The 21,037-nt window shown below is 40.4% G+C and overlaps 4 protein-coding genes across 6 annotated transcripts in view; 2 read left to right on the plus strand and 2 right to left on the minus strand.

Moving 5' to 3' along the window:
- The first annotated feature begins 832 nt into the window (after positions 1-832).
- Positions 833-2,078, plus strand: LOC124306103 (uncharacterized). Its single transcript, XM_046766286.1, has 2 exons — positions 833-1,042; positions 1,292-2,078. Exons 1-2 carry the CDS (start codon positions 899-901, stop codon positions 1,751-1,753), a joined length of 606 nt encoding a protein of 201 aa, XP_046622242.1. The 5' UTR covers positions 833-898; the 3' UTR covers positions 1,754-2,078.
- A 977-nt stretch (positions 2,079-3,055) lies between these two features.
- On the minus strand, positions 3,056-5,060 carry LOC124306098 (elongation factor Ts, mitochondrial). 3 transcript variants are annotated; one of them, XM_046766276.1, is made up of 4 exons: positions 4,805-5,060; positions 4,182-4,342; positions 3,421-3,952; positions 3,056-3,333 (listed from the first exon to the last, which is right to left on the minus strand). In XM_046766276.1, the coding sequence occupies exons 2-4, from the start codon at positions 4,335-4,337 to the stop codon at positions 3,107-3,109; spliced, it is 915 nt and encodes a 304-aa protein (XP_046622232.1). In that variant the 5' UTR covers positions 4,338-4,342; positions 4,805-5,060; the 3' UTR covers positions 3,056-3,106. The 3 variants fall into 3 exon arrangements, with proteins under 3 accessions (XP_046622232.1, XP_046622233.1, XP_046622234.1); XM_046766277.1 differs by lacking the exon at positions 4,805-5,060 and adding an exon at positions 4,595-4,724; XM_046766278.1 differs by lacking the exon at positions 4,805-5,060 and having other exon boundaries at positions 4,126-4,266.
- A 388-nt stretch (positions 5,061-5,448) lies between these two features.
- Positions 5,449-21,037, plus strand: part of LOC124305290 (meiotic recombination protein W68) — a 58,334-nt gene continuing 42,745 nt past the window's right edge. Inside the window, exon 1 of the mRNA XM_046764545.1 lies at positions 5,449-5,811. The gene's annotated coding sequence lies outside the window, so the exon portion shown is untranslated. The remainder of the gene's footprint in view (positions 5,812-21,037) is intronic.
- On the minus strand, positions 6,752-19,281 carry LOC124305289 (uncharacterized). The gene is made up of 6 exons (XM_046764544.1): positions 19,082-19,281; positions 10,282-10,384; positions 9,820-10,050; positions 9,177-9,446; positions 8,440-8,536; positions 6,752-8,124 (listed from the first exon to the last, which is right to left on the minus strand). Exons 1-6 carry the CDS (start codon positions 19,090-19,092, stop codon positions 6,890-6,892), a joined length of 1,947 nt encoding a protein of 648 aa, XP_046620500.1. The 5' UTR covers positions 19,093-19,281; the 3' UTR covers positions 6,752-6,889.

Consider the following 21,037-nt stretch of genomic DNA (forward strand, 5'->3'; position numbering starts at 1 on the left):
CTGCCTGCCAGCCGTCCGGAAGTCGGCCCGGAACTCGGGCCACCCATCCGTGAAGAAGCACCGGCAGCTCGAGTTGTGTGAGCCTGCGACGAAATATCAGGCAAATATGCTCATGTGGGCCATAGTTTGAACTTTGTCGTACCTTGATTATCTTTTTTCATTCATTCTGAACAATGTGAAAAAATATTTCCAGATTCTAGCAATAATACATGGCTATGGAACACTGCGAGAGATATGTGTCTTTTTTCTTCTTTTTTTTTTTTAAATTTGATTTACAGATTCGAAAGAACGCACGCATTCGTTCCAGTAAGTTAGTAAATTGATTGTCACTCTTTGATGATATCTTTTTCATTTCGTTCTGGAGAGTCTTAACATTGCCTAATAACAAAAAAAAAAAATACGGAACTTTCCATATAGATATAAGTATGATAATAATTAATTTTCAATTTAGTCAGGTGTGAATTTTTAGAATTAAGGATTCTTACAGCAAAAGCAAATTCAAGCTAATAAACAATTGGCTTCACGTCTATCAATTGCGCAAAGCAGAGTCGCAGTATCGTCGAAAAAAATCGAAAATCTGATTGTATCATCTGGATTGTATTCATCGATTATCCGATCGCATTATTTTATGGGTGCAATGTGTCAATATGGAGGTATAATGTAATATTGTGATGGGTAGAATCTACGGGATATATTCCGGAGGGAAGAAAGAAGAAACAAGTAGTTAAGAGTCGTCATATAGAAATATTCCTCCACGAATATCGGCGGCATCGCGTTTTTTATATATCTCGATATAATACTTAAGATTTTAATACTCGAAAACTATTCTTCCCATCCTACACTTCTTCACGGTTATACTGAAATTATATTATGATTGAATTTATAATATAATGAATACATGAGAAATCTATGCGGATCGGAATTGGAGCGAAAATCACACAGTGCAGTTATTTCCATCTCGACATCGACGAACGAAACGTCAACCGACAGCGAAGATTTTTCAAACTTTAACTGGTGCTGCAGTTATAAGAATATTCATCAGGTGTGTCCATTGACAATCGTACGTAGAATTAGTTTCGAAGTAAACTGGCCACGTAAAGGTAATTCTGAAATTTTTTAAATCACTTCAAACCTCTGGATGAGTGAAATTATTCATCTCATAATTCTTTAAATTTTTTTTACTTCAAATTTTTCAACTATAAATATATTCTGAAAGTATAATTCTTGCCATAAAAATGAAAATTTCTATTTCCAAAGCATACAATTTTTAATAAAATGGTGAATTTTCTAGGCCAAGAAAAGGACAGTAGAGGTCAAGGATTCGGGGAATTTTGCATCGGCATTCGAGGGTCTGAGGCTGAGTACCGATTCCATGTTGCAAGACAGGTTTAAGTCGAAATGCAACATGTTGCCACCAGAAAATCCTGTGGGAGCATCCCAGCGGTGTCCTTGCGGGTGCCTGGAGCAGAGCGGTCCTGTTGGGGGTTTTAGAACGCGGGAACTTTCGTCGTTGCGTTTAGTCATACACGGTCCCGAAATCCTGAATTACCAGGGTACCAAACAGGCCCCGGAAGACGTCGCGCCTTACTGGAAAAAGGACTCGAGAATGTGGCTGTGGAAATCCGTGCGTCTTGCTCGCAAACGGAAGAATCGAATATCGTCCTCAGTTTCCGGTTCCAGTACTATGTCGTTTATCAGTAATAGAGATAAACGAGATGCAGCGGCAGCAGCAGGAGGAGCAGGTTTCGAATAGATGAAGAATTGGAAAGAGAAGGGAAGATAGAAATTTTAATTGTTCAAAGTTTTGAAATGTACCCTATAATCGACGGATTTTATACTTTAAGTGTTTTTCTTTTAAATTATTTTTCTTCAAACTTTATCCTTCAATTGTTGCGAATATTTTTTATAACAACACTTGCCGTCTGTCTAAAATTATTTATATTTAATTGAGATTTTATTCTCGGCGAATTTGATAGTTGTGCATTGTGGACAATTATTTTATTCAATTGAACTTTGAGGTGAAACAAAAGCGAATAAAACCGATAAGCAGGGACTGAAACACAAAAGTAGACAGACTTGCGGATATCAGTATGGATTCTGGATAGAAACAAACAAATTCCAAATGTCATAAAATTTAATAAACAGTTTCGAATAATTTAACAAAAAAAATTTCCAGACAGTAGTTTCGGAACATAAGCTATGATCTGACATAGATACGTAAGAACTATGGTTGCAACAGAGCTCGTGCTTGGGTTTTTTGTATCCTTGAAGTAGTGGCGCCCTCTGGCACGAAGTAGGTTTTTCAAAGTAATTTTCGATGTAACTCGATGGTAAGCACAAATCAGTTATTCGTACTCTGGCGTGCTTTATATCGTCGCGCATTTATTTCGTGTGACAAGCCGCTATAATTTTGGACACATGAAAAACATTGCGAACGGTTCATCACGAAATCATAAGGGACTTGTTATTCACTGGATCAGCAACAGATGCGGCGTGAAGGCGGTCTTGCTTCTCTGTGTGCGCAAGGACAGCGGTTGAAAGCGTTCGTGAGGTGAGTATGAATAGGAAATAAGTTCTCAAATTCGTTTTCCTAGTTTTGGATTCGAGCCTTTTGTTGCAAAGATGAAGATTACGTCGAATATTCTGGCAGTAGCTTCGAGTGAGTTGATAAAAACGACCTACGAAGTACTTTCAACCAATAAGTATACTGCCAAAAGTTTGTAAAATGAAATGCATGGTATCAGAATTATACACCAGAAATCAAACTTCTCTCAATTTCGATTTGTTTCAACTTCAAATCTTGCAGAATCCTCAATAAAACCAAAAATAAGGACTCGATAACTGTGAGAAGTAAAATCATTTACATGTAACAAAAAACAAAAAAACATTTATATATGATTGATGTTCGATAAAACTATAGTCTCCAATTTGAGCAAAGAGCTAATTCTCATTGAGAAGGTAAAGTAATCAGATGCTCTAGATACCATTGATCATTATTGTTAGCACGTCTTTGAAACAATGGTAAGGAGAATAAGAAAAAGAAAAAATCACCCACTGAATAGAATAAATGTTTAATTTATTGATCATATCTTATCAAATTAAATATTTAGCCGCACGTTTCCACAGCTTCTAAGGGTTGTTTTTCTGTTGCAAGTGTCTCTCCGGTTTCGAACCGTGCAAAGTCGATAACCTGAGCTTGATTATCAGTTAATAATTGTTCAACCGTAATATTTGGGTCAAGTAGGTATTCTTGGTAAATCATTGTTGTTTCGTCATCCAAAACTGGATTTGGCTCATCAACACCCTTTTCCCCGATCTTGGCCGGATTCATTCCTGCGAAATGGGAAAAAATTTCTCTATGGAATTGGGTTAAAATTCGAAAATTTCAGCTAAAACTACAGAAATAAGAATAAAATATACCGATGATGTGCTGGCACAGTCGTTTCCCCAACTGTTCAGATTTTGGTGGAGCTCTGTATGCGACAATTGCAGCGTATTTGCCAAGCAGTGTCGCTGATGGAGAGGCTGGCACTGGGTGAGAGAGTCCGGCGATGAGAATGTCATCGTTGACAGAGACACACAGAGCTCTTCTAAGCGAAAGGTTTTCTCCAACACTGCCAATGATGAGGGCAGAGTGATCAGCAAGGGTCTTTCCGTCAGGTGCAGGGAGTTCTTTGAGGGTTTCAGAATCCAGGCTGACTTTGTTCACCAGATCGGTGCCGGAGACTGAGTTTGAGGCAAATTTCATTGTCGCAGATGCGACAGTTGTTACCAAACCTTGGAAATACTTGTTTCTGGCAACAAAATCCGTCTCACAGTTGACCTCGACCAAGACTGCGTGCTTGTCGCTCACTGAAACTGCGATTAGCCCTTGACCCGTCGCCCTGCCCTCAAGTTTTGTCGCCTTCATCCAACCCAGCTGTTGCGCTTGCTCTGTTAGCCATTGTTCGGCCTGTTAAGGGTAGGAAGAAAAATCTTTTGTTTAAAAAACAAGAGTATTGATCCTGAAACTTGAATTTTAAACGAAATGACCCACAACTCATAATCAGTGCAACAAATCGTACGGGTATTGAAAAAATGAAATCAAAGAATAACATGTCTGACGAATTTATCAACAATCTTTACACTCATCTGTTGTAAAATTACAGCTCAATTATTGATTTTTCACTTAGTGTTGATACCTTCTGTAAGTCATTTCCATGAAGCTGAAGAGCTTTTCTACAATTTGCAAAGGTGTAGCCAGTTTTTTTTCTCAGTTCGGATAAGACTGTCTTTTGTGTTGCCTGCCATACTGAATTATTGGTATGGATGAACCGACACAATTTGCTCGCAAGCATGTTTCCTAGGAAGAAGAAATTCAATTCAAAATCTTTGTAAAAAGATGAACTCCGTTTATAGCCAACGCAGAAAATGAGAAATAAAAGCAAGTGCATAAATTTCTAGAATTTAGGTAAAACTGGTATAAGACATCAAAAATAGAATAGAATTTAGCTAAAAGATAACAACTGAGGACAGGAAAGTATCAAGTTGCATCTAGAGTTATCCAGAGTCCCAAAATGAGTCAAACTTGTTATGTAAACAGCTATGATCTTACAGAGGTGTCAGTTTCTTGAAATTTGACAAGAGATTGATTGGACTCTGCTCTTTCGTTCTAATCGACGCTGGAATTATTTTTATTCGGTGCAGAATTTACTGTGTCAGTATCAATACAGGGATTAGGTTAGGTTAGGTTATGTCAGGTCAAGGTTGTTGATGTTCACAGGCGACGTAACAAAGTCAGTAAATATGTTGATAAAATACTTACTGCCAAAGAGTCGGTGATTCTCGAGGTCGCCGGTTTTCACTGCTCCTCGTTTATTCCCAACAAGATACGTCGGATTTGTCAATACAGACGAAGTAATCCAACCTAACCTGTTTCGACGCCAACTTCGGCTCGTAGTAGTTCGCAGCGCCTGCTGTTTGGCGCAACGTGGTGTGTTGTAAGGTGTCGCTAACCCAGCGTCAGTTGGTCCGCGACTCGCTTGGCTGCGGCAGCGCTACGATGGGTTGATCGACTAGCATCGACCATGTGATGTGTCACGTGGGCTTTTGAGCCGAACGACTTATGTATTTCTATGGTAGGACCACGGTGTTATACATGAAATTTGAGTGGTGGGGGTAGCCGCGTTATTGTCCAGATTTTTTTTGCCACTACTGGCCACTACCCGGCGCTGTCAGTTATTCATAGACATATGAGTGACATTACAACGTAAGGTTATATTCGAATAGCATGTGACTGTGATTAAAATTAATAACACGAGAAATAAATGCAATGACGATTAAGTCCTGTGCGGTTCCGACCTGCAACACGGGTCGACTCAGTGAAAGAGAAGTGCTCCGTAAAAAAAGTAATAAATTTCGCACGAAGCTGTTTTGTATTTCGCCGTAAACATTTATATACATGTATGACTGTGCATGAGTATCAAAAAGATTAGTTAGGGTTCCGCCAAATGATAATAATAAGCTTATGAATAACTTGTAGCGGCGCTCTCGTGACCATAAGTTGTACTTTTGTTTCGGACGTGACTGACAACCCCCCACCACATTCGTTGCAAGGCCTGTACGAAAGACCGTGGGTAGGACAACGTGCGTCGCGTAGTGTTCGGTACTCAACACAAAAGTTTTGTGCCAAGTGGTTCTCAACGGCTTTGAAGTTTGCTAACATCACGTTTATCCAAATCCGAGAAGAGACGGAACCACTTTCTCCTCTGTCAGCCCCAAGAACGAGCTGCAGAGGTTAAAGGCCCTGACTCAAGATATCGGCGAGTCTAGGTGAGTTTTTGATTCCCTTTCTTTGTGTAACTAGTATGTTGATGAGTTGTTTTCGAAAGATAATTTGCGATTTATTTGTTGACATCTTTTGTATTTGTCACAAAAGTAATATGATTATTCTTACCGAGGCGCCCCTCAAATTAAGCCTCTGCCGGCCATGTGATTCTTTTTACTGATGTTGCCGGTCAAGGTGGACGATTCCCTCCTGGGCTCTTTTTCACCCCTACTTAGGGCTTGCCAAAATTTCAAAAAAATTTAGGTAATCAATTTCAGGTGCCTACTCGATGTTCCAATAGGTTGCATTGTGAAATTTTCAATTAATTAATTAGTAGAAATTATTAAACAATGAAAAATTCCCGAGACACCGATAAGTAAGAAAGTGAGCACACGAGTTTAACGATTCGGACATAGAAATTATTCATTGGTATCGTAGAGATGCTTCACGACAATACATATATTCAAAGGCGTTATTCATACTGATATTTATTCATTCATATGTTACAAATTCTTCACCGACTGTTCGAACACTTGATCATCGTTTGCAGATTGCATAACCCTATGATCCAAATAACGTAGATCTCATACTATACCGTGAGATTACGTGTTTGCAAAACATGAGGACTCTTAATTATAAGCAACTAAGGGTACAAATCTACTCTGAGCAACTCCGAATTTCCCCAGAGCGACATCCGTCGCACGCTACATTGAACTCTACATAGGGTGCGTTCCGATATTACCTCTCAGTGTTGTCAACAATCGTTTATCTCTTTTGCGCTGCTAAATTTGTGACCAGTTTTGCTTCTGTACTGGGGAGTTTTTAGCGCTGCCAGCTGATTTCGGAACGTACTCATAGTACCATTTAGAGGTCAGTGGCGTTAACGGCTTCAATCCACTGTTTCAAACCAAAAATCTGAAACTCAGAGCTCTGCTAAGACTGCATGTGTGCCCTGAATTGTCTGTAATTATGAGTCCCTGTGGTACGCATCCACGTAATTTTACGGTATATATACAATATTATACACATATATTTATATTTATATTCATACCTAAAACAAGAATAATGATAATATAGTAACATCTAGTGGTGACCGACGTACGCTTGCGTCGGTTGGGCGCCGCACCCCGAACCAGGTATCGGTATCGAATGAGGTGGTATCGGTTCATTGTCCGCAGGGCTGCACAGCATGCCGACGAAGGTGTAGTCGACGAACGGTGCCATGTCCAGTTCCGGTACATCCCCAAAAGCGATGCCCTGGTCAGGAGCTCCGCCTCCATTCACCCCAATACTAACGGGCATCTGCGGAAGTCGAGTATCGAGCACTTCGCAGGTGTAATGACACCGTTCATTACCAGGGTAGTAAAAAACGTCCTCAGAGGTCTTGACGCACTGATTCGGCTGCTGCTCTGCCATCTGATGGTAACTTTCAAAGCTGCTGAATCCGAGATGTGTCCCGTCCCCCGGGTCCTTCGGCCCCCGAGCGCGGTGTGCATAGGCAGGTCCGAAAACGGAGTTCGTCGTTCTGTCATTGACGGTGTGGCAATTCACGGTATCTTCCTTATCGACGGGAAAGCAGCCTGCTCTCCGCTGCTGATCAAGCCCGGGAAAGTTCATCCTCTCGTCATTTTGCTGCTGGGCCCAAAATGACGATTCGGTACCGTTTTTATGTCGCGTTTGGTAAGCCGCGGAATCGTTGATGCATTGACTCTGCTCCGTGAGGTCCTTGTGCCCGGCAATATAGCAGTCGGCAGGCTGTCGTCTGGACCCCTCAAAGCCGGGAAAAGCTAGCCGCTCGTCTTGCACCGGAGTCAGGCTTAAGTGGCTGCTGCTCGAGTCCTCGCTCAGCAATTGGTTCCAGTAGGTCGTCGTCTGGTCAGAGTCACTCTTCGACGCCTCGTACTTTATCGTCCCGCTGCCAAGGTCAAGAAGGCTGGGTGGCGACCTGGTCACATCTTGAGTGCCGTTTCCGGCGCTCGGAAATTCCGGACGGAGCGGCTGGTCCAGCTGGAATATTTCTTCAGGCTGGAAGAGGTCTCCGGTGAACGAAGAGAAGTCAGCGTACGCAGCCTCTTGCGGCACTTGCGAAACCTGACCGACTCCTGCGGTCGAACAATAGCCTTGCATTCCGCCGATGCTCGGCTCCTGGCTTGGTAGTGAATCCTGCAGCCAGTACGGGGTTTCGCCTGCGCTTGAGGTGACCTGGTGAGGGTAAATACTCGGTTGGTTATGATGACCGTGGGGAGTCGGTTGGTAAGGCGATAGGCTACTCTGCAGACCACAGATGCACTCGAAGGGTGGACAGGAACAGGAATAACCTGAAACAGACCGAAGCGTAAATAAAGATTCATCCGTCAGACGTCTTCTATAAGATGTATAAAGGTATTTCCAAACTATTGCAAGTATTGTCTTCAATTATCTTCTATGTTTTCTCTTGTTTGGTAATTGAGAATGAAAGTGATCTTTGTTTCCGATGTTTTGTACTGTGTTCAAAGTTTTTAGCTTGGGCTTCTATTTCTATTTTTAAAGGCTTTGTTTGAATCGAATATTGATATTACCTAAAACCTATTTTTGACTGAAAATCCTGACACATTAATAGTATCTACACGTATGTGTGATACCCTCGTACTAACCTTTGTCTGATACCAGCGGAGGAGGTTGCGCCATTCGAGTTGCGGGAACCTCCAGAGGTTCCGAATTCACGCGTTTCGTACCCCTCAGCGACATTAACTGACCAAAAAAAGTTGAATTGTTACTAGTGTTTTATATTTGGGACGTTTTTTTCAGTGTAATTGTTAATAGAAACTCAAGTACGAAAACCGAAGAAGAAAGAATCAAGCTGTACCAATCAATCAGAATTATATTTATACTCTAATCGTGAAAAATTGAAATGTTTTTTATCATTGTTCCAAAATAATCTGCTAAACAGTAATCCTATGATTTTTCGACTGATGAAACGACCCGTGTATATCAATTAGGGGCTTATACTTTATGTACATAAAGGTATACGTTATCGGGCGTTCCAATGAAAATTCCCAGTGTAACGTTTTAAATAGTTATTACTGTATCTATGTATATACATGCAGTACAGATTAGCCTCTATTACGGCTTGCCCTTGATGCAGGGCACGCAACAATAACCTAAGTCAATCTGGGACGGCTGAAGTCTAATTGACTCAAGTTTGACTCTCGTAGTACTGCAGCTTGAGCTGTTGATCGTAACGTACTTGACTACCATACGCGGCTCAAAAGACGAAGAAGGCATATAGAAATACAAATGTTTCAAATTATACAATTCACGGGATTAAAATATCGGATTAAAAATTTCAAAATTTGAATTCGGTAACGAACAGAAGGGAGCAAAAATCTACCTTCGTTCCAAGGGCGGCTTCTCTCGCCAAAAGAACTGCCAGTCCTCGAACCCGTCTTCCGGCACCGACGCTTCGTCTCGCCTCAGACGTGGACTTGGCCTCGGGTCGCGGATGGTCATGTTGTCCTTTGGCCTGGAAGAATATCGCGTGCTCTGTGTGCCTCCAAAAATGTGTCACTGGGTAACCGCAGTGACCGCGGCAGGAGAGAATCTGCAGACGACCTCCGCATTGACGATTCGGGCACGGTTTGCCCTGCTGCTTTTTTCTAGCCTAAAACGTTGAGGGGTGGAACTTGAAAGAAATTCTCGGGTATGATTTTAAAAATGTCCAAACACCGACTTATGACAGCGAGAAATTGTTTACAATGAGCTCAAAAAATGAACGGCTGAATTACTCATTCGTGCCACGCATGAAGTGGTAAAAAATAATCGATAGAGAAAGACAATATGCCAGTGTGACCAAAGATGGACAAGTACGGTTAATTTTAAGAATTGGAAACTGGACGATCAAGTCTTTGTATATTTTTTGAAACGAAGAATATAAAGTGGAATGGCGATGACTAGTAAAACAAAAAATTCGGTATCCAAAATTTTGTTTTGTACAAATTTTTGATCCATTATAAAAAGAGATATGCGCGGCATACCTTGTCACAAATAGCTGGACGAAGGTGAACGCGTCCACCGCCAGGAAGTAGACATCCGAGAGAGCAGACTAGAACACCCAGGCAAGATTTTTTGAGAATACTGACGTTGTGATTGTTCGTGTTTCGCATCGCCCAGCCGGACGCGTGTCTCCTTGCCTCTTCGCAATCCGGGCCGTAGACCCGTCTGACGTGACCGTCGGCCCACTCGCACCACGGGTCGTAATCGACAACCTGTAACAAATTTGCGTTACCAATTTAGAATGTTAATAGCGACGATTAAGAATAACGGCGATACGAATCAAGAGACATTCGAATTTTGTACACGGGAGACTCGGTAGAGTCCCGCGTCACTTTTCATCAATTACAGCTAACAGCTATTATTGTAATCAGTGTAGAGGATATTGATACGTGGAGGGTGAAACAGATCGTAGAAATTCTTCTGTACATACGAAAAATACTCACTCTAGGCACATTCGAGTCGTTTATGTCCCATTCTTGGTGAGGGTGTTGCTGTTGCTGATTACCGGCGACTGTCGCTGACATCGTCGGCGAACCAACGCGGCTCCTGAAGCAAGATAAAGAGAGGGAGGGATCGAATAAATGAAACTAAAAATTAAGCGAATTCCAGTAGTTCCGAAAATGATTCGTTTTGTAAGCAGGCACAGCCGAATGAACGCAATCACAATTAGCAACTATAACTATTGACTGGATTATCTTTGCTAATTAGTAACGCCATCATTTCTGAAAAAATAAAGATTTTGCTGACTCGGGACTAAACTTGTCAAAATCATATTCTTTTTAAATCACTAAACAAATATTCTTTCAATATTCAGTCATTAACTCTTTCGTCGGAGAGAACTATTGTAAATGTTATTAGGGTTCTGGGAAAGAGCGCAACCACATCGAATAAACGGATTATCGTGCGGAATAAGCTGCGCTACACGCGCGCAAGCTCAAACGCAAACGCAAGAATCGTTATACATACTTGTCAAATCGAACACTCCGAAGGTAACATAGCGATCGACAATCTTGATCAGCCTGAAATGTTTTTTACGTATTTTACTAAAGAAAAAAGAGGTATGTGTTTGACACAAATAAAAAATGTTTTCTCCATATTTTTGGAAGTTTGAATTTTTTCAAAAAAATCGCATCATGCGTCTATTTTGAAAGTTTGTCGGTTACTGTACAGTCAGTAAATGAATACAACGATATTTTTTTATGATTTTAAAATTGGCAATCGATCGCCAAAAGTAATGTCAAGGATTCGAGCAATGAAATTCACGGCCGAATGACCGTCAAAAATGTAGTACGTCAGATTGGAGGGTATGTCATATCCTTTGCGTTGCTTCTTTGTACGTTCAATTCCTTTCATTATTTGCAAAGATATAGCCACTAGAAGAAGAGCACGTGTGCCAAATTAGATATTCGAAATTACATTCTCAAAACGGAAAAATGGATACTACATTTTTCTTTGTCAAACGTCTTTTTTTCTTCAGTAGAATACATGGAAAAAATTCAGGCAAATCTCAACAATTCCGATCTACATATTAGTAACTGTTTCAAATTGTTCGAAAAACCTGAGTAACTAAATGTAAGAGTGTAGCGCGGTTCATTTGACATGATAATTTGTTTATCCGGTGTGGTTACGCTCTTTTTTAGCGTCCCACATCACATTACATCAAATTCACAGTGGTGATCTCCGAAATCACGGTATGTACCGATACAAAGAACTAAATATTTCTAAAATCTTTAATAAAAGATTTCAGAACCAAAACAAAAAAAGAAAAACAGTATAATTATACCAAGTTTGTTGCTGAGTCAGCAAAACGTTCTGTATTTCAAAAATAGTTGGCGCATCAAAATTCAATATATGTATGTTAGGTCCACAAGTTATCAATAGAAGAGCACTACCTTACTTTACTCGTTGTTTGTGATTGTGCTGATTACGTTTTGTCAGCTTATTAGATGGGAAAGTGATGCAGTGTGTGACAATATCAACTATAAAGACATTGCATAAATATCTTGGATGATACAATAATATCAAGTCAAACTTTTTGAATCGATTCAATTGTTCGTCCTATTCAGTATTTCTGTCATTTATTCCATTTTAAACTCCGTTGAGTGTGTGTAGTGCATAGGGATTTTGATGAATATAATCTCGAAGAAAAGTCGTATGTAAAAGTACAGCTGAAACCGAGCTGAAATAAGGATAGGGACGCCTTTTCCCATGCGAAACGCGATTCGTGCGGAGATTTGATCGGTATAGCGTACATAGTTGTAAACTATGAGAAACACTACCGCGACTGCAACGGTGGGCGTAAATTTTTCATGGTCAATGACTCGCGCCTCATCGAGTTGTCTCTCGCAAACATGAAATAGCCGTGAATATAGGTAGGCAGCTGATATCTATACGTAAGCCCTCGTGTTTACAGAGCCATTGTGTTCTCGCATTACTTGAAAAGATCGTGAAGTTTGATTTGAAAGATCTTTTCCTTATTTCGAAAAATCGACTCTCGATATTGATCGATACAAATTATTCGAAGCGAAGCAAGAAATGAATCCATTGGTACTCATAAAAGCCTATGACGCGGATAAAGATATTAGTATAATCCGAAAGATGGATGGATAGAAAGTGGGAAGAAATGAAAAACTTCGAAAAATATAAAGATTGATCTCTAGTTCGATGTCACGGTTTTGATGCCTTGGCCATAGAGCATGGACACGTATCTAGACAGACATGGCTGTTTTATGCTGATCCGGCGAAAGCCATTTAAGCTTGATACGCCGATACAGTGTGAAGGAACTTCCACACGAGTGTTCGTGTTTGTTGGTAAGAAAATATTCCCGGATTTTATACGCATAACCATAGAATATACACGCATCGCGCGTTGACCACCCTGCAGCCGAGGTCATAAGTATCTCGAGTCGCGCTGCAGCACCAGTACAACAGTGCAGTTGTAAATCTGGATTTTATCTCTTACACAAAGCGGCGGATGCTTCGCTGTGTATCGCCTATGCGTCCACGGGTTGAAAAATCCCAGCTGTTGACGCTGAGCGCGAACGTCGGACGGATTTCACCGTGAACTAATTTTTTTTGGCGGGAAATATAATTCAGCGCTGAAAGTTAGGTTAAGTTTCAAGCTTCGTATGATTGTGTGCAAATTTTTATAGGTTCGATGCTCGCCTCGCCGCTTGCGGCTATAATCAACCTTCCTCTTCATTATTATTGCTATATTCTTCACCTCCAGCTTCTCCTTCTCAATTTTATTACTTTTCTTTCTTCTTTATCTGATTATTCACGTTATACACGTAGCATGTCTGATCGCGTGTGTATTCCTGTACAGTAATATATGTGCTCGCCCACCTCGCATTTCGTGTCAATTAAAAGTGTTTTTCTTACATATAATCATTAGGGTTGCCACATATAGAAGTGTTAATCGCCGTGCCGCGGACTAACCCGCCTATGAGTTCCGCTTTATAGGTCCATTCCTACATGTGTTATGGGCACAAAACGGATTCAGATCAGATATGTATATCGGTATATATATTTTTTTTTTAATCTGTTCTTTTATCCGCTACATTCTATCAATGTAGGTATATCTTGATCCCCAAACGCTTTGGTAATTGTTCCATCATCGAATTGGTCCACTTCCGTTTTCTAAACACAATTGTAACGACAATCAAGATACTTTTTTTTTTTAATTTAAAGAGATGAGAACCAAACAGTATAGGACGAATCGGAATAAAGTGATATCGTTGTAAAGTTGGGAGTTTTTGGAAAAATCCCGCGGTTAGAAAAATGAGTTGTTTTTTTGTCAAAATCCCAAGGTAGGAGAACGAAAGTTGCAATCAGAAGCAATTGGAAAAACGAATTTAAAACGAACACCATGAATAAAAATTAACAATGAAATCAAATATCGCAATACCTTGACGTCGACTGAATAAAGGTTGACCAGCTTATTTGATTACGTACAAAATACTATTGACGCTGAGAAAAATGTTGAATTTATGGAATTTCCTATGTATAACCGAAGATCCGATTTTATGTGCAACAGGTACGTACGCGTATACCATTACACTACAGGTCGTTATTATATCACTTTATTGAATCATCCTGTATAAACCTGTACAACTTGGACGTTTACAATCGGTCCACGCCTACACATTTCGCGGATATCGCACCGCGATCGGGATGATCGCTATCGTCGTGTTTAAAAGAGCATTACGAAAAGAACACGGAGGACAAAAAATACTTTGTCTACCAAGAACAAAAGGATAGAACAACATTAGAGGAAAAAAATGAAAAAAATTTACTGAAATAACAGTGGAAAATGAAACTAGCAAACAGTGCGAGGACAAACTAAAAGATCGAAAGGACGTGTGGAAAACCGTGATTCTAAAAGTGGAGAAGAAAAAGCATGACAATATATATACGAAGATCGAGAATTCTTGATTATCGAAAAATCGATGAATTCGAGTAAACAAAGGAGAAGAAATGGAAAATGAATTGAACACAGAATATGAGAAACAATCTTCACGTGGCCGAATGAGTGCAGACAGTTCATATAAAAGTATCAAACATACACACATGTGTCTACACGCAGGGATGTACTAATACGAATGCCATGGGTTGAGTGATTACCCCGGATTGGCGATAAAGTCATCGGGTGTCTTCGGGACACGCACAAGACGTATAATAGCGGGGTGATTCGTAAGCCCTGAAGAACAGAGAGCCGTTCGTTTATCCGTTCGCTTTGCTCGCGCTGCGGAGCTAGCTGGCTATGATGCAGGGGTAAGATGATACATCGAGCATAGGTTAGGGCCAGAGAGATGGGCAGGATCAGATATACCTACCATGCGAGCAGAGCCGACGACGAGGAGAAGCGAAGAGAACCAGAGGGAGGATCAGATCGGTGGTGTTTTGTGTGCGTGTGGAGTTTAGGTTCGGCTAGATTGGGTCATAATATAGTCGGCGACGCTCGGACTCTGAGCTTGGCTTGAGGTTATAATGTAGTTGGCGATGGTCATGGCGTGGCGGCGTCTCCTGCATCAGAGCTTCGCGGCAAGCCGCAGGCTTCATTGAGATATTAAGGAAGATACACCCTGCGCGGCACGACGTCCCTTCACCGAGCACAGTCCACTAAATATATCTGTTTAAACGTGTCGCGTGAAAAGCGGATAAAAATGAATAAAAAGAAGAAAAAAACGAAACAACAAGAGAAAAGGGAACACGAGCAAAAAAACTAAACAATTCTCACCTGATCCGGAGAACGAGATATTTCTACACGTTTATTGTATGTAACGCGGTGGTGAGAACGAGGGAAATAGAGGAAAGAAGTAAAAACTGTCGCGTGTTATATGCACGGTCGTAAAAACACAGTCGAGCGATTTTTAGTCGGAATAAATCGTTGTCCCGATGCCTAACATTGATTTTATCAATCATCGTTTTCGGCCAATAAAGAGTTATAACATTTGCTGTATCCACTCGATGTTTTTATTTCTTGTTGTTTTTTTTTTTGTTATTTTTACCAGATTTTACGAATCTATTCGACGATCAATTGTCTGGAGAAAAAAATTTAGCCGATACCACAGAATTGATTTATTCGACTAGTTTTAGTTGTTTGACAAACTACGATATTTCTTTTTTGAATCAGATCTCAATTGAATTTACTAGATTTGAATAAAGCTGATTCGAATTGCGACTAGTCAAACTATATTTCACACCAGCTGAGGTTCAGCATATATTAATTGATTTGAGTGATGCTGAAATTACTTCTTTTCTTTACTCCTAAATTTCTGCAACGTCTTTGACCGTATCTTTATTATATTCGGTGTGACACGTACCTATATATGTACTTACATCGACTTTTTACCCGTTCAAATTTGATTTAAATACAAGGTATAATAATCGAGAGACTCGGTCGAGTCGCGGGTTTCAAGTATTCTTAAATACCTACACCTCTAAAAAACATCTCGCGAATTTTGTACACCTATGATAAACATATTCATTACGTCCCTGTCTTGAAAATTTTTTCTTCCCAAAAACGATAAAAAGAATGAAAGAAGCAAAAAAAAACTAAAATACAAACAGCGAAGAGTAAAAAAATTCGTTGACATCTGTCATTGTAGTATCTAGTACTCGTGTGTGATGTATCCAAGTGACTATTTATTTAATTATTATACGCGATTGCGGCGACGATTTGCGGCTCGCTTTGAAATCGTAGGTAGCGACAGGTAGAAAAATAACCTTACAACACAAGTACGCGCATCGTAGACACACACGCACACCTCACTATTCTATGTACTAATATCGCGTGATATAAAATAAACGATTCTCGATCTTCACCCGTTTGACGGAGAGGCTCGGGTCGTTCTACTCTCGCAAGCTATTAGCCGAATCCCACGCCCTCACGGCGTGTCGGTACGCCTAGAACAAGCCCAATAGTACGCAAACCATATAACCATCCACCGTACATACAAGACACTTATTATGTATACACATATCGTACGTGTATATGAATATTGAAACGCGTCCCACCCACGCAGTAACAGCGTTCAAATTCAGGAGAGCCGTTAAGAGCTATACGACACGAGGCGTTACGTATGTAAGATCGAGTCGTTTAATTTTTTCAAATCCGTTTATCGGACCGAACGGAACGCCCGGCAATACGATAAGTCTATAATCTTGCGTCTGAGGTATGTATAATTCATGACTTGTTACATCTAGCACTTGAACGCAGATCGAAATGCCCAACGCCTAAATTCTTCCGACGCGACGCACGATTTTGCCCGACGCAAGGCCAATCGGGTAGATTTTTGAGCGAGGTGTAAGTTGTAGAAGCCATTTAGACTTGTGTTCTCCCGACTCGATCTTATTAGAAAATATTACTATCCGCCGCAAGACTTGCGAAACGTTTTTGTGACGTTCGAAATGATCTGCGAGGGTGAAAAAAGTAGACAGATATAGGAGAGAGAGTGGTAAAGACAATAGTGGTAGGAACGGATGACGACACTCGTTTATGTCTTTATTTCGTTCGTACTTTTTTCAATTTGCATGCGATTTTGTTCTTTATTTTTAATGGTAAACATTAAGTCGTACACAGCGCCTGTTGGGCGTATGCAAATTTTTGTATCGACAGGTCGGCGCCCATACATGAGATTCAATCAATTTTTATCCTGATCCGAATACATGGATCGCGCATCAACCTCACCTTGTTACGATATTTGCTTGAAAAAAAGTTTCAACTTATCGTGTATTTTGAATCTGCGGTATTAAATCGTGATAAAGTTGAGTCTAAATCAAACAAGTAGATGATGTACCTACTATGTGGAAAGGGAAAGAAGAAAAAAAGATTAATTAAGCAACTCGATAATATTCGGAATAGGCATGCAATTCCCGTTTGGCTATCAGTTTTTATTAATCGTTTCTTCCTGTACCTGCGCTTTGTTTTTTGTCCTCTCATTCTGGTATCACATACCTGTAACGTCGTCGGCATGAACTTGGCGTGTGCCGCGGGACAAGGTATAAGTACTTGAGTGGGTACCAAATTTGGATGGTCATCGATGCCGTAAGTGTGTGTATAACATACAATATGGTATATATGTACTACGTGGGCCGAACTACTCGCTAAACTGCCTAGGATATACAGTAAGATATCCTGTAGGCATAGATAATACATAGATACAGCTATGCAATGACGATGTCGATGACGACGATGATGGGTTGCGTAGATCCATAATGTGCTAGTTATCTAAAATCCGAGGTCAATTTTGTTGAAGCAATGATTTCCGAAGATTCCACGAGGACTGGGTTTTCTTTGCCGACCTTTGAACGTGCAAATTCTAGATTTGGTCCAGTTGTTCAATCAATGTCCAATTTTCGGTATTTTTTGACGGTTCAAGTGTCGCAGAAACCGAGAAAGAGGGTGCCGAGAATTTTTAACAAAACTGAAAACGCAGCCCGAGATTCAAGGTCTATTTTCAGCTTTGTTCGAAGCTTCTAGCACGTTTTATTCTCGAGTTACAGCCTGTTGAAAAATGCTAGAAACAATGCTAGAGAAGGTGACACAAGCTGCTGACATAAATTTCGATTCTTTTTGTTTCTTCGTAAAGTTATAACTCGAGAACGGGACGAGCTAGTGACTTCGAACAAAGCTTAAAATCGAGCTCAAGAATCAAGCTAGTCATTTCGAGTTTCGGTTGAAATTCCCAGCATTCACCGCTCCGGTATTTCAGTCCGTAAGAAATTTCAAGAATAGAATGTTTTTCTCCATTCTCATTTCTATCTCTTTTGTCGTATCGACATGTGTGCAGAAAAACGATGAGGATTATACGGGAACAGCCTTCGGGTCGTAAATTTCTTTCGCTATCTAACCACCTTTCTCTGGCGCTTTGGATAAGCGCGCCTTCGCGCAGGTCGCGCGGGTCGCGCGCGCGCAGTTCAACAGCGCCCTCCCTCTCTCTAATACCGAGAGAGCAAGAGAGAGAGAGAGGCGAGAGAGCGTCTCGTCTATAGTAGAGGATCCCTTAGCGAACAGGACGGTGCATTCGGCTCCTCCGGCTGCGAACTAATATAATAAACGCCCACGCGCCAATCGGGGAGAAGCGCGGGCTCTGATAATAGTGCACGCCCACCTCGTTATTGTCCAGATATCCCCAACCACCCCCCTCCCCTTTATCTTTAGCGATCGGTTTTTTACGGCAAGGTATATAGGTAGAGACGTACATAGGCACAGCCATACATACCCTACATATTATGTACGTACATAATTGTACAGGTTGATGTGAAATCGATAGATTGAAATTAATTGATCGTACGTGAGAAAAAATTATTTCGCGCCAACTTGTCTAACGTTTCGGATTTCATTCGAGGAAGTTATATATTTTCAAATTCTTTTTCTCACATCTGCAATCTATAATTAGTGACATTCGATGTATGAATATGAGAACAGCCACGGTGAAAAATTGATACAGTTATACGCGATTAATTGCATAAAATCATTCAGGTGAAATAAAGATCAATTTATAAAGTTTTTTTTTGTTTATTACTTTCCGAATCAAGGTTTTCGTCTTTCATCAACGATTTTTCAACAGTCACGAGACAAACTTTGTCCATAGAACAGAGAAAATGATTCGAAATACAAACAAAAGCCTTGGTTTTCAATCTCTTAACTAATCCGAGTGCAAATAACGTGATCGAATGAGGTAAAAGTAGAAAAGAAAACTGATCTTGCAATGAATATATAATGCTTACGATACTCACAGTACAACCATAGTCGGTGTGTATTTCTTGGTAAGGCTTCGTTGCTGTGCAATGGCACGGTTTATTATCAAGTTTCTGTATTTTATTAATCGACGATTACTCAAGGAAGATGAGGGGGAGCCTGGGTAATCGAATATGTCAATTATTTACAGCATTCTTATTTCAAAATCCGGCTCACTGCGTATCGTGTTACGTTCGCACACGTGTCAAGTTATTCGACAATTTTGTATTATCCAGAGAGAAGGGGATGAGGAAATTAAGCACCACCAATTTCATTGATTATTCAAACTCTTTTACATCATACAATTATTTTTCCACGGGAAGTTGACAAAAAAATCTTCTTTCATTTTCAGCAATTATTCGTGTTTTATAGTGTTGATTTCTATTGCTGATATACTGTTGTTTTCATTTTTAATATTCATTCGTTTTTTCATAGTTTTAGATTAACAGGATTAAAAAAAGTTCTCAACTCATAAAAAACGATCATCAAATTTCATTTCATTATTGTATAGGATAATTATTGTACTTGGTTTAATTACGACGTTTTTCACTTAGCTTCCCATTCGTTAACTTTGCTCATCAATTATCGATACGACTTTTTATTGTTATTCGTAAAAAACCACACGACGAAATATTTATTTTTCTCGTATACTTTAACGTAATTTCTTCGAAATTGGATAAATTTTTCCTAAAATTGTTTCTTTTTTACAATCTTTAAAACGTGGACAATAACTAAGATCGAAGATATTCATTTCCTTATAGCGTTTTCCTGTTTTGTACTACATTCCTGCATTACCGCTTGATGATTTCGAATCGTGCGAGGGAAACGAGGTGGGACAAAGTCCGCATTATAAAAAAAAAAAAAAAAAAAAAAAGAAAAAGAAAAAACCAAAAAGAAATACAAACGACCACGTAAAACAAAATCGAGAATGAAAAATAAATACGTATAGTCGAAGATCACCGACTGGCTCGTCATTCGTTTTTTCGCACGAGCTAATTTTACGTACGTATTCAAAAATCTGTATCGCGTTCACGCGTCTCTAATCGCACGTTAGTGCCGCGAGAAACGCGCGTGCGTGCTTGCGTGCTTGCGTGCCTGCGTGCGTGCGACACGGAGCCGTGGCGTATACTGAAACTCCAGGACCGAGTGCTGGGACCACGTTGGTTGGTCTCTCCCGGACGAAGCAGAGTAGCTAGAAAGAGAAGCCGAGCTCAGGATAACGCGGCGGGAACCAGAGAAGGCGAAAGAGAGAAAGAGAGAGAGAGAGGGAGAGAGAGAGAGAGAGAGAAAGAGAGAGAGAGAGAGAGAGAGAGAATCCTGCGCACTCTGATCTGGCTGGCTGTCGACCGTCACCCCGCCTCCAGGAGGAGCCAGCGTCGGCCAATCGGCGTCGTCGATGACGAGGGTGATTTTTTTACTCATCCCTTCATCCCCCCTTTTCCCTTTGCTGCTTGGTCTTCTCTTTATTCAATATCTTTCGAGCCTTGGATCTGTGGGTGTGATTTATGGCGTTTATGGTGAGACGATGGTGGAAATAATTAATTTTTTTCTTATCGCCAGTATTGGTATCAGTCTGGTATTCCAGATTTCAATTTACAAACTACACTCTTTGAGCTTTTTCGTCAATAACGTTGCGACAGAATCTTAAACGATCCTGAAATACACGATTCAAGTTGGCTGATTTATTCGAGTTTGAAGATGTCGTATGACCGGGCTGCAAAATGAATTTTAAGATTTCTTGGAACTCTTCTTTTGGGGGGATTTTTCAGAAATTCATTCGGAGTCGTACAAGCTTCTGAGGATTTTTGAACGGTAATTATTTACTTCAAACGTATGTCAGTACAGTTCGTGAGATTTCAAAGATTCTTGAGACTGAAAATGCCGCAGTGTTGAAAGTAAATTAAAAACGTAGCCTCAACCTTGAGCGGCATTTCAAGTTTTGTTCCAAGTCCCCA

The sequence above is a fragment of the Neodiprion virginianus genome, chromosome 5 (genome assembly GCF_021901495.1).
Source record: "Neodiprion virginianus isolate iyNeoVirg1 chromosome 5, iyNeoVirg1.1, whole genome shotgun sequence".
Lineage (NCBI taxonomy): Eukaryota > Metazoa > Arthropoda > Insecta > Hymenoptera > Diprionidae > Neodiprion > Neodiprion virginianus.